The following is a 12,397-nucleotide window of genomic DNA, read 5'->3' as shown; positions in this document are numbered from 1 at the left end:
ACCACTAAAAGCCTTTAACTAGGTGGAAAGCAAATATGCTGGAATGAGGAATGTCGTGAGGAAGGTGAATAGAAAGTTGAGGAGTGAATGTCTCTATAATGTCATTACGGCAATCAGAGAAGAGAAAGAAATAAAAGGAATACAAATTGGAAAAGAAGAAGTAAAAGTGTCACTGTTTGCAGATGACATGATACTATACATAGAGAATCCTAAAGATGCTACCAGAACACTACTAGAACTAATCAATGAATTTGGTAAAGTTGCAGGATACAAAATTAATGCACAGAAATCTCTTGCATTCCTATACACTAATGATGAAAAATCTGAAAGAGAATTTAAGGAAATACTCCCATTTACCATTGCAACAAAAAGAATACAATACCTAGGAATAAACCTACCTAGGGAGACAAAAGACCTGTATGCAGAAAACTATAAGACACTGATGAAAGAAATTAAAGATGGTACCAACAGATGGAGAGATATACCATGTTCTTGGATTGGAAGAATCAATATTGTGAAAATGACTATACTACCCAAAGCAATCTACAGATTCAATGCAATCCCTATCAAATTACCAATGGCATTTTGTACGGAACTAGAACAAAAAATCTTAAAATTTGTATGGAGACACAAAAGACCCCAAATAGCCAAAGCGGTCTTGAGGGAAAAAAAAAGGAGCTGGAGGAATCAGGCTCCCTGACTTCAGACTATACTACAAAGCTACAGTAATCAAGACAATATGGTACTTGCACAAAAACATAAACATAGATCAATGGATAGATAGAAAGATAGAAAACCCAGAGATAAACCCACACACCTATAGTCAACTAATCTATGACAAAGGAGGCAAAGATATACAATGGAGAAAAGACAGCCTCTTCAATAAGTAGTGCTGGGAAAACTGGACAGCTACATGTTAGAGAATGAAATTAGAACACTCCCTAACACCATACACAAAAATAAACTCAAAATGGATTCGAGACCTAAATGTAAGGCCGGACACTATAAAATTCTTAGAGGAAAATATAGGAAGAACACTCTTTGACATAAATCACAGCAAGATCTTTTTTGATCCACCTCCTCCAGTAATGGAAATAAAAACAAAAATAAACAAATGGGAACTAATGAAACTTCAAAGCTTTTGCACAGCAAAGGAAACCATAACCAAGACAAAAAGACAACCCTCAGAATGGGAGAAAATATTTGCAAACGAATCAATGGACAAAGGATTAATCTCTAAAATATATAAACAGCTCATGCAGCTCAATATTAAAGAAACAAACAACCCAATCCAAAAATGGGCAGAAGACCTAAATAGACATTTCTCCAAAGACATACAGATGGCCAAGAAGTACATGAAAAGCTGCTCAACATCACTAATTATTAGAGAAATGCAAATCAAAACTACAATGAGGTATCACCTCACACCAGTTAGAATGGGCATCCTCAGAAAATCTACAAACAACAAATGCTGGAGAGGGTGTGGAGAAAAGGGAACCCTCTTGCACTGTTGGTGGGAATGTAAATTGATACAGACAGCCACTATGGAGAACAGTATGGAGGTTCCTTAAAAAACTAAAAATTGAATTACCATATGATCCAGCAATCCCACTATTGGGCATATACCCAGAGAAAACCATAATTCAAAAAGACACATGCACCCCAATATTCATTGCAGCAATATTTACAATAGCCAGGTCATGGAAGCAATCTAAATGCCCATCGACAGACGAGTGGATAAAGACGATGTGGTACATATATACAATGGAATATTACTCAGCCATAAAAAGGAACAAAACTGGGTCATTTGTAGAGACGTGGATGGATCTAGAGACTGTCATACAGAGTGAAGTAAGTCAGAAAGAGAAAAACAAATATCGTATATTAACATATATATGTGGAACCTAGAAAAATGGTACAGATGAACTGGTTTGCAGGGCAGAAATTGAGACACAGATGTAGAGAACAAATGTATGGCCACCAAGGGGGGAAAGCAGTGGGGGGTGGTGGTGTGATGAACTGGGCAATTGGGATTGACATGTATACACTGATGTGTATAAAACTGATGACTAATAAGGACCTGCTGTATACAAAAATAAATAATATAAAATTCAAAAATTAAAAAAATAAATAAAGTGATTGCCCTCTTCCTTCACTGTGTTTATAAGTAGCTTATAAAATTTACAGGGAGGGAATTCCCTGGCAGTCCAGTGGTTAGGGCTCAAAGTTTTCACTGCCAAGGGCGTGGGTTCAATCCCTGGTTAGGGAACTAAGATCCCGCAAGCTGCGCCACGCAGGGAAAAAAAAAAAGAAAAAATTTACAAGGAGTTTAATATACAGGAGAAGCATTCAGATATAGAGCACATTTGATATTTACTTTCACATAATCTCACAAAGTGTCCAATTTTGTGTTGTGTGATTGTATGGTATTGCTTTCATCTCATTCAGACTCAGATTCAGGCTACCGAAAACTCCCCTCAAAAGTCCAGATAAGCCACTGTCAAACCTACTCATACTGTTTTTTTTTTTTAAACTTCTTTAATGATGCACTATCCATCCAATGGTCAGCCTACCATCCAACAAACACCAGCCTCCCAAATATTTCCTGAATCTGCCTCCACTAGTTCAGACCTCCATCAGTTGCAGCCTGGAACCTTGAAATAGCTTCAGAGCTGGTCACCCTACCTTTATTTTGGTCTCCACTCAAACCCATCTTTCACATTGCCATCAGAATTTTATCTGAATTGCAGATATGCTTGAGCCAGTCGCTCAAGACCCTGCTTAAAATTTTAGTTCACAGCCTTTTACTTGGCCTGCCAAATCTTTCAAAACTAGACCCCTGCTTACTTCTTCACCCTCATCCTCAGCCACTCATGTTTTGACATCCTTCAATCCAACAAATGTAAACTTTCTGTTCTGGTCCCTCAGTCTGAAATGTATCAACACTCAGTTCTCCCCAACACCTCCCTTTCTTTGTGCTTTTGTAGTATCCTGTAGGTAGCTCCATCAGAACATCTGCCACTTTGTTTGGAATAGTCAGTTTATATACTCTTCTCCTTAAGTAGTCTATCAGTTCCTAAAGAGCAAGAATATGTATCTCAGGACTTCCCTGGTGGTCCAGTGGTTAAGAATCCACCTTCCAATGCAGGGGACGTGGGTTCGATATCTGGTCAGGGAACTAAGGTCCCACATGCCACGGGGCAACTAACCCGGAGCACCACAACTACTGAGGCCGCATACTCTGGAGCCTGCGAGCCACAACTAGAGAGAAGCCTGCATGACGCAACGAAGATCCCGCATGCCTGCAACTAAGACTAACAACTAAGACGCAGCCAAATAAAAAAAAAAAAAAAAAAGGAATCTGTATCTCAGATCTGAATTCCCAGTGTTTACCATGCATCTGGTATACAGCTACATGCTTGCTCTACTAGGAGCTTGTTCCTGTTAATTGCTTTCCACCCAAACATTAAAAAAATAAAAACAAACAAACAAAAGCCTGCCCTTTATCAAGCTTACTGTGAACTATTTATTACAACCAATCTTTTACATTTGCTCCCTTTATTTTTTCTTTTCTTTTTTTTGGCTGCGTTGGGTCTTCGTTGCTGCACGCGCACTTTCTCTAGTTGCGGCGATCAGGCGCTACTCTTCATTGCGATGCGCAGGCTTCTCACTGTGGTGGTTTCTCTTGTTGTGGAGCTCTAGGAGCACAGGCTTCAGTACTTGTGGCACACAGGCTCAGTAGTTGTGGCTCGTGGGCTCTAGAGCGCAGGCTCAGTAGTGTGGCGCATGGGCTTAGTTGCTCCGTGGCATGTGGGATCTTCCTGGACCAGGGCTCAAACCCATGTCCCCTGCATTGGCAGGCGGATTCTTAACCACTGCGCCACCAGGGAAGCCCAGAAGCCTCCCTTTTTTAAAAGAAACTTTAGGTTCTTGCGTCCAGCTATTTGGTAGAATCCTAGCTGATGTACTCACCTCTGACTTCCTGCCAAATCACATGGCTTTTCACAGTTCCTTATTCTCCTTGCAGCTTTTGACTGCTGTCCATTTTCTCCTTAAACTACCTTCTATGACTTCACACCACTGCCAAGATTGCCCTTGAGGATCTGTTTCAGATTCCTCATTGCCTTGAGTCATTTAACCTACCCACCATTACCATAAATACATTCCCTTGTACAATTTTGGGTTGTCTTGCTATTTGTGTTAGCAATTAACTCAACAAAAAATCTTACCCCATGAAATACCGCTGTAGAAGCAAGAATTTCTTTAAAAAAATAAATTCTTCAAATTTAATAACATTGTAGGTTAATTAAGATGCAAGTTTCTCCACTAATCCCCTAGGTCTGGCATAGACTGAGTAAACCAGCCTTTTCTCTCATCACTTCAGACTCCATTACTAATATACCTTTCTTTTTTATTTGTTTGCTCATACCAAAAGGGTTTTTTTCTTCTTATTGTCGTTTATTAATTTTCAAGCATTGCTGTCCTCTCCCTGATTCCCTACTTCCCTCTATATTTCCAAGAGTCCCTAGAGAAAGTGGGTGGAGGAGGGAGCCAATATGTGGGGCTGTGGCCTTGTAGCTCAGTTAGCCTCAAATTTATTTTTAAATTTACTCAAGATTATCTGAGGACATATATATGTATATATTAGTGCCAAAATATGTGCGTGCGCGGGTTCACACCTTTTCAAGGGCCATTAGGTTCTCGTGAAAACATGGGGTGAGGATGGGAGGGTCAAACACATTTCTTACGACGATACTTGGAGCGTAGCCAGCCTCAGGAGCGCAGATGGTATTACAGAAAGTTGTGCGTAGCGGTGGAAAGCCCGGGAGTCTCCTCCGTGACCTTGGCCAAGTCACAGAAACTTTGGGTTTATTCCCTGTAAAATGGGGATAACCGTACTGGCTTATCGAAAGAGTAAACGAAATAATGTAAGTAAAAGTACTCTGAGAAAAATAATGCTGGTTTCTTTGAACGGGGATCCCAAGCAGCTGGATTCCCATCCGTCGGTATTTCGCTCTTCCCCGCAGTCCAAGAGCTACCTCTCTGGAAGCCTGAGGCGCGGGCCTCGGCTCGTCTCCATGGCAACGTCTCCGGCATCCCGAGCCCCGCCCCCCAACCCGCCGCGAGGACCGGAAGCAGCGTCCTGTTGGGCGCTTCCCCGGCTTCTCCCCCAAAACGCGGGGTCGTCCTTCCGAGGCCGGAGGTGAGAGTTGAGGTCTCTTCGCTCTGCTAGGCCTCTGGGAGAAGCGACCGGCACCCGGGGGATTGGGAAGGGATGGCCGCCGGCCTGGGGCCACCTCACGGGAGCCCCACCACCACTCCTAGCACGCGCCCGCGCACCCCCTCTTCATACCCCTCCCCGCCCCCACCCCGGCTACCTCTTCCTCACGCCCCCGGCGCTTCCTCGCGGCCTCCACCTCGTCCCCGCACCTCCTGGCCTCTTACAACGCGTGCGTGCACCCCCTCTCCTTGTCCGGGTACCCTGTGGCGCCTGACCCCCGCCCCCGAAGCCGACCTCCTCCCATCACCCTCCGCGCGCTTACCTGACCTCCCGCGCACCCTTCCCCCGCGCCCATTCTCCTCGTGTGGTCTCGCGGAGTCGGGTCCCCGTCCGGGAGCGGCGCCGTGTGGTGGAGGAAGGTGTCCCGGGACCGTCGGGAGCAGGCTCAGCAGAGGAGGTATTTCCAAGGGAGAGTCGGTCCCCTCGGGAAAGACCCCCGGATCTGGGACTTTGGGCGAAACCTCCCCTCCAGGGACCGGGTTCGATACGGACCCTCGCGCGGTGTTGGGGGTTTGGTCTCTTGGGTGGAACTGAGAGCAATTGTGGACCCGGCACAGACTCCGCTCCTGGTGCGGGAGACGCAAAGTGCGTCCCGGTGGCCACTCCTGCGACTTCCAGAGGATGCTTTAGCTTAGGGGCCCTCTGTGTAACTCCCTTAGACGGCTCCAGACACGTGGCCTCAAACCCCACCTGTCGCTCCGGTCTCGATCCCACATTCGGTTCCGGCTCAGGATCATATGGGTCTGCTGCCTTTCTTTGCTCTGGGACCCCGGCCACCGGCTCTGGACCGCGCAGCACCGTAGAAGGTGTGGATGGCCTGAACTCAGACCCCAGCCCTGCTCCTTTGCCTTTGGTCTCGTTACCTGAGCTTGCCCTGGCGGGTTCCTCAACGTGGGGATGAAAAGAACCTTACAGGGCTTTTGTGGGGATTTAAATGAGTTTATATTTATTAAGATCCCTAAACGAGTGCTTAGCACATAGTAAATTCTCTGCGTTTCAGTTGTGGAGCACTGTATAAAGTTGTGTCATTTATTTGGTAACCTTGTCTTTCCCGGGCTAGAATATAAGCTTTATGCAGCCGCAGGCTTTGTTCGGGTCACCGCCATATCTTCAGTGCCTAGAAGAGTTCTCGGTGAAGTGGGGAAAAAAATGGTAGAGAGGAAAAATAGGGGCACATATAACAGTTTAAATTAGCTGTCAGTTACTAGTGATACATATACTAAAATGCTACTAAGGAAAACGTCTTCCCACCCCCTTCCTGCTAACAAGCTAGCGATACTTGGAGAAATTGTTGCCCCCATACATCACTATGTTGCTGGTGACACTGTGATTTGATACAGCGTTTTCTATAATCTATTTGATAATACATAGCAAGATATTTGTCCCTTTTCCTTTGACCCCAGTAAGTCAAGTCCTTGGGACATCTTTGAAGGAAATAATTTGAAAGGAGAAAAATAGTATATTTTCTGAAAATGTGCTTCCTAGCATTGTTTATAATAGTAAAAATTAGAAACAGCCTAAATATTCTACAGTAAAGAGATAATTAAGTAAATAATATGGATGTCACAGATGAGCAGTAGACATGGACATGAAAAAATGGAAATACATTAAGATGGAGGAATATGCTTTTTTCTTTTGAATGGTCCCTTTAATGCCAAAGTAATATTGTTTTAAAAATTAGTAAGCATCGAAAAAAAAATCTATGCAAAAGTACTTCTCTCGTGAGACTGTTCCTTAGAGCTCCTTGAAGCAGTCTAGAAAAAATTAACTGGCTCTTCGAGGCTGACCCAGAGTCATAACTTTCCTCAGCCTTCCCTTATTTCTGTTCTCCAGGAGCTCCTCTGCAACACTGGCTGAACTCTTATTGTGATATTTAGTCAGCCTCACGTGCATGATTTTCAGAATAAATTGCAAATTACTCATGTATATAAATTAATGCCTCTGAGCTCTTTGATTCTCTTAGAGAAGGAAGTGTTCTTTGAAAGCATGGTTTATGTTAAGATTAAGGGCAGCACTTTCTGTACAGTCTTTATGTTTCTAATCTTAGTTGTATCCTTCTAAGAAGCATTTGTCTCTGTCTTGTTTCCACTTGTCTCTTTAATCATATTTAGGAGTGTCCATAAGGAGAGTTTCACCTTCTTGAAGATTAAAGCCCAGCAGTTCTGAGCTATTCCTAGTCCAAATGTCTGCAAAATTGAGAGAGACATCAAAACTCCTTCCACAAACTTCAGGGGACCCTGACTGCATTCTGGTAATGAAGGTGGAAGAGGGAGGGCAGGCCTCTAATATGGTCTCCAGCCGCCACTGGAGCAGCTACTACAGCTCAGAGACCTACCGCCAGCGGTTCAGGCAGTTTGACTACCAAGAGTCATCTGGGCCCCGGGAGGCTCTGAGCCGGCTCCGCGAGCTGTGCTGTCAGTGGCTGAGGCCAGAGGTGCATAGCAAGGAGCAGATCCTGGAGCTGCTGGTGCTGGAGCAGTTCCTGGCCATGTTGCCTGAGGAGCTGCAGGCCTGGTTTGAAGAGAACCGACCAGAGAGTGGAGAGGAAGCCGTGGTGATGCTGGAGGAGCTGGAGAAAGAGCATGACAGGGCGGCTGAACAGGTGAGAAGGGGCTGTGGGCATGAGGGACAAGGCTGAGTCAGGAGCTCTGGCACATCACTGGGGTTAGAGCTCCCAAATTGTACTCCCACTCAGCACAACTAAATGTAGAGTGTGGTGAGTGGACTCCCAGCTGTGCCAGAAAACAGAATGCGCCTCTGCCTTTTTCCTCCCTTTTCCTGTGTCCCAGGATAGTTTCTTCTCTGTTATTTTATCTTCAAGTTCCAACCTGATTCCCTTCTTCAAGCCTCAGTTAGTACCAAACTGTTTCTAGGTCTCTCTTGGACGAAATGAGGACATGCTTGCAAAGAAGCTATCAACTTGTGAAATCACTCAGGAGACACCACGTAGCCAGCTTAAGCCCACAAAAAAGCAACTGCAGTGGGCATCGAAGGAGCATCACACCTTAAGACAAAATGGTGAGGGGCAGGGTTCAGGTCATGGTTGGGGGGGTGGGAAGGTGGCCTCTCAGCCCACCCATCACACACATCTAGGCTGCTTTCTGTAAGAGGTCTCCAATCTCCCCTCCTGCCTCCTGTTCCTGTGGGAACTTCCACCATTATATATCCTGCCAGTGCACTTTCTCAGTATTTTGTCCTCATTTCCTTCTCAGAGATTCTTATAATATCGTTCAGATTTTTGAATCCTTGACATCATCTCCATCCGGATTTTCAAACCTTTTTTTAAGCAGCATGGCCCTCTTCTCAATGAAATTTTATGTGGAGTTGCAATATATTAAACAGATGAAAACACAGCTACTCTGACTAAAGCAGGAACAAGCAGTGTCGTCCCACCTCTTCCGCCATCAGGCAGTCCCTGAGGCCCTTTTGAGGGACCCCCAAGGTCACGGTCTAAAGACTGATTCATTTATTTTTATAACTTTTGTTTATTGATACTCTTGTACTAAATCTTGCTTATTGCTACCCACTACCACATTTAATTCCTCTCCTTCAGTTGCTCCTCTGCTTCTCCAATAATTCCTCATCTTAGGCCCTTTCTTTTCTTCCAGACTTTCCTCAGTTTCTAATGTATCTTTTTACCCCTACCCACCATTCTACCTTTTGCACAGAGCTTTTCATCTTTTTTTTTTAGAGCTTTTCATCTTTATAGTTGCCCGCCTCATCAGTATATAAATCTCTTTCACCTTTTGATCTTCTCAGTGTTTTCTGCCTTACCCTCTCCATCCTCCACATTGTGATGCTATATTTCAAACATGCCAGCTAAAAAATAGTCTATATATATTTCATTTGGATCATTCTATTTCGTTTTCCTTCCTTCTGGACGGAGAACTGGTTACATTTGCTTTTCCATGTATTATTTCAGATAGAGACACCGGAACTATAAATGTGAAATCAGCTTCAAGGCGAAAGACTTCCTCAGGCAAAGAAATGCATCACAAAGTTTCTAACACTCTTCAAATGAATGCTTCCCAGAGTTTCACATTTAGAGGAACCTGTGAACAAGATAGAAAGTTTGAAAGAAGACAGGGAAACCGTACTCGAAAAAAACAACACAAGTGTAATGAATGTGGGAAAGTCTTTACTCAGAGCTCAGCCCTTAATCTACATCAGAGGATCCACAGTGGAGAGAAACCTTATACATGTGACGTGTGTGCAAAGGCTTTCAGCCGAAGTGCAATCCTGATTCAACATCGAAGAACCCACACTGGGGAGAAACCCTTCAAATGTCATGATTGTGGGAAAGCCTTTAGTCAGAGCTCGAATCTTTTCAGACATAGGAAAAAACATACTAGAGAGAAAGTCCCATCAGTGCTGTGAGGGAGTCAAACCATTTATTGAGAACTTTTTCAACAGGGGAGCAGACACAAGGCACCGATACTCCTTTAGCATAAATCGGTAGTTTCAGTGGGCACCAATTTCCTTTGAAAGGTTGTAAAAGCCACAGGAGAGAATGTAGAATATTTTCTGTCAGCATTGTTTGCTTTTCTGTACAGTGTCAGTTCAGACGATTGAGATTCTAAAGCTTAAATCGGATTTCCATCCCTAGTGCAACTCTTGAAAAGATACTCTCAGACATGTTCTACTGTTTCCATTATTAACACAAATAATGAACTAGTATGTTCCTTTTTAGACAAGTACGTTTTCCCTGTTGAGAAGGAGTGTGTGAGTTAGTATATAAGTGGGTATTCTCCATTTCATTATTTGCACATTGGAGTTACTAGACCAAAGATTAAATCAGTTTTTTAAAAAAATTTCCTGGAAATTCTCTGGCAGTCCAGTGGTTAGGACTCCACACTTTCACTGCTGCAGGCCTGGATTCAGTCCCTCATCAGGGAACTAATATCCTCCAAGTCACATGGCGTGGCCAAAAATAATAATAATAAAATATAATAAATTTCCTGTTTTATTTTCTGTTACCAGATTCAAAATATGAGAATAAGATTGAGGAGACCCAAAAGAATATGTACCTCAAGACCTAAGCTGAAATGTCCAGGGTCATTGTTAGGAAGCAGGTGAGTAAAGGGACTTTACTCGTCTCTTACAAAAACCTGAGAACCTACATACTGTTTTGTTTCAATTTTTAAAATTGAGGTTTAGTTGATGTATAATATCATCTATACGTACTGTTGATGATACTAAGTAATTTCCTGTGTAGGAAAAAAAAAATTATCTCCTTTACAATTTATATTGGAAATATCTCAGTGAAAGCATTAAGATTTGCTCTACGTGTCTTTAGGAAGTGGCCTAAATATGATGAGTGTTCTAATAATGAACAGTTATCTGTGGGTGCTTATATAAAGTTGATGATCACCTTAACATAAAGTAATAAGGAAGATGAAGAAAAGACTGTCCAAATGAGACTGATGTTACCTGGTAAGTGCAGCACATAATGGAGAACTGTACTTACCTGGAAATGGGAACCCTTAACAGCTGGTGACTATCCTTCAGAGTTCTTCATGGCCTCTGTTCTGGCATAAATCAGCTGTGAACATGTTTCAGGCATCCCAGGACAACCTTTTCAGGGTCTTATGCATTCTTAGTAAATGAGTTTCTAGACAATTTATCATGATGTTAAGACCTTGGATTTTGATACTCTTGTACAAATGAGAAAATCACTAAAGTTCAATTTAAAGAGTCCATTGAGTTTAACCCACATTTAATTCAATCAGATTCTCTTGTTTAAAAAGTAAATGACTGGTATTTTTTTTAAGTATTCTGACAATATATAACATAATGTCCCCCTTTCCAGGGATTCTTAATAAAACTCTGTATGTATTACAAGAATACATGGATTGTCGTGTCTCCCATGGTGCCACCGTTACCCAATATGGAGGCAACCATGAGAAATGAAAGTCCTTAGAAGGAGAAGGGAGGATAGGCCTCATGGTGAACTTTGTACCTCATGAAGGGTAAACATTTCATTATCAGAAAATCCAGTCATATCTAGTGCTTGGAGTAACTCCTGAGACAAATGTGGGATTACATGCTCTGCTTAGTTAGAATATTGATAAATATTAGATTAGTAAGGGGAGAGGAGAATACAAATTTTAATTTTAGAATTTTCTGATAGTGATTATACTTTGTAGCTCTAGTAAATATGAATGAGTATTGAGTTTTGTACATTTTCATTTATTAAAAATGTAGGAGTCTTTTTATTTGGGTCTCATTCTTTTTGTAATTAAAGAGAGGAACAAGCCATCTATTAAAGCAGCAAATGCCTCAAAAGATACATGTATTGTGAATTACTGCTTAATCATGGAAAGTTTTTTGGGTGCTATGTGAATAAAATGACAGAATCTAAATCAAGTATTCTGAGGGAAGCGTCTTTGTTCACTTGCTTCTGCCATAAACTTTGCAAGATTACATTGTCTTCAGTGTGAATAATCTGAACTTCTCCACCAGACAGTGATGTGAATCATATCATCTTAGAATAACGAATCTTTAAAGGGTGTCGCTGAGTACTCTAAAAGTTATCTTGCACTTACACAGGTCTCCTAATAAGTAGAAGGTGCTAGTTTATCTAACTGGAGAATTAATATGACTTGGTATAACCTTGATAAAATTAGCATATTAGCACCCCATCAAACTGATTAATTTCCACAGATAGTAAATACTCCAAAATGAAATTGGTGTTTTTTAAATGAATTTCACTTCATCTGAGCCTTTATTATTATCTCTAATCCTATGTTCCCTCTTTCTCTCCCATTCTCTTCAGAGACCAGGTCAGATGTTTGTCACTGTCCTTGAAACTTCCTGTATCAGGAATGCTTCTGGATACAAAATCCACCTTTGGTGGCTTAAACAAATTAGACTTTGCAACCAGAAATCTGGAGGCGAGTTGCTGCTGGCTGTCAATCGGCAGCTGAACAATGACTTGTCTGGCTGCTGTCTCTGCACTTCTTTGGGCCTTTCCTTCATACTTATTTTCTCAGATATGCAAGAGAGCTGTCTCAGCTCTGGGAATGGCATTTGGGGTCAAGTCAGAGAGGAAGAGGGACTCCAGCCATGGCCATGTCCTCTACTAGGGAAAGGGAAAGCTTTCCAAGAAACCCTAGC

The 12,397-nt window shown here is 42.5% G+C and overlaps 1 protein-coding gene across 2 annotated transcripts; it reads left to right on the top strand.

Annotated features, from left to right (window-relative positions):
• The first annotated feature begins 5,063 nt into the window (after window positions 1–5,063).
• Window positions 5,064–12,063, top strand: LOC113631347 (zinc finger protein 396-like). 2 transcript variants are annotated; one of them, XM_027127738.1, is made up of 5 exons: window positions 5,064–5,203; window positions 7,393–7,883; window positions 8,155–8,299; window positions 9,204–9,545; window positions 10,259–12,063. In XM_027127738.1, the coding sequence occupies exons 2-5, from the start codon at window positions 7,464–7,466 to the stop codon at window positions 10,318–10,320; spliced, it is 969 nt and encodes a 322-aa protein (XP_026983539.1). In that variant the 5' UTR covers window positions 5,064–5,203; window positions 7,393–7,463; the 3' UTR covers window positions 10,321–12,063. The 2 variants fall into 2 exon arrangements, with proteins under 2 accessions (XP_026983539.1, XP_026983538.1); XM_027127737.1 differs by having other exon boundaries at window positions 5,072–5,203; window positions 9,204–12,056.
• The last annotated feature ends 334 nt before the right edge of the window (window positions 12,064–12,397 follow it).

This window comes from Aethalodelphis obliquidens, unplaced genomic scaffold (assembly GCF_003676395.1).
Source record: "Aethalodelphis obliquidens isolate GAN/ISIS:26980383/991018 unplaced genomic scaffold, ASM367639v1 scaffold32, whole genome shotgun sequence".
NCBI classification, from domain to species: domain Eukaryota; kingdom Metazoa; phylum Chordata; class Mammalia; order Artiodactyla; family Delphinidae; genus Aethalodelphis; species Aethalodelphis obliquidens.
The sequence above is the reverse complement of the archived record's forward strand: the minus strand, read 5'-3'. Positions and strand labels throughout refer to the sequence as shown.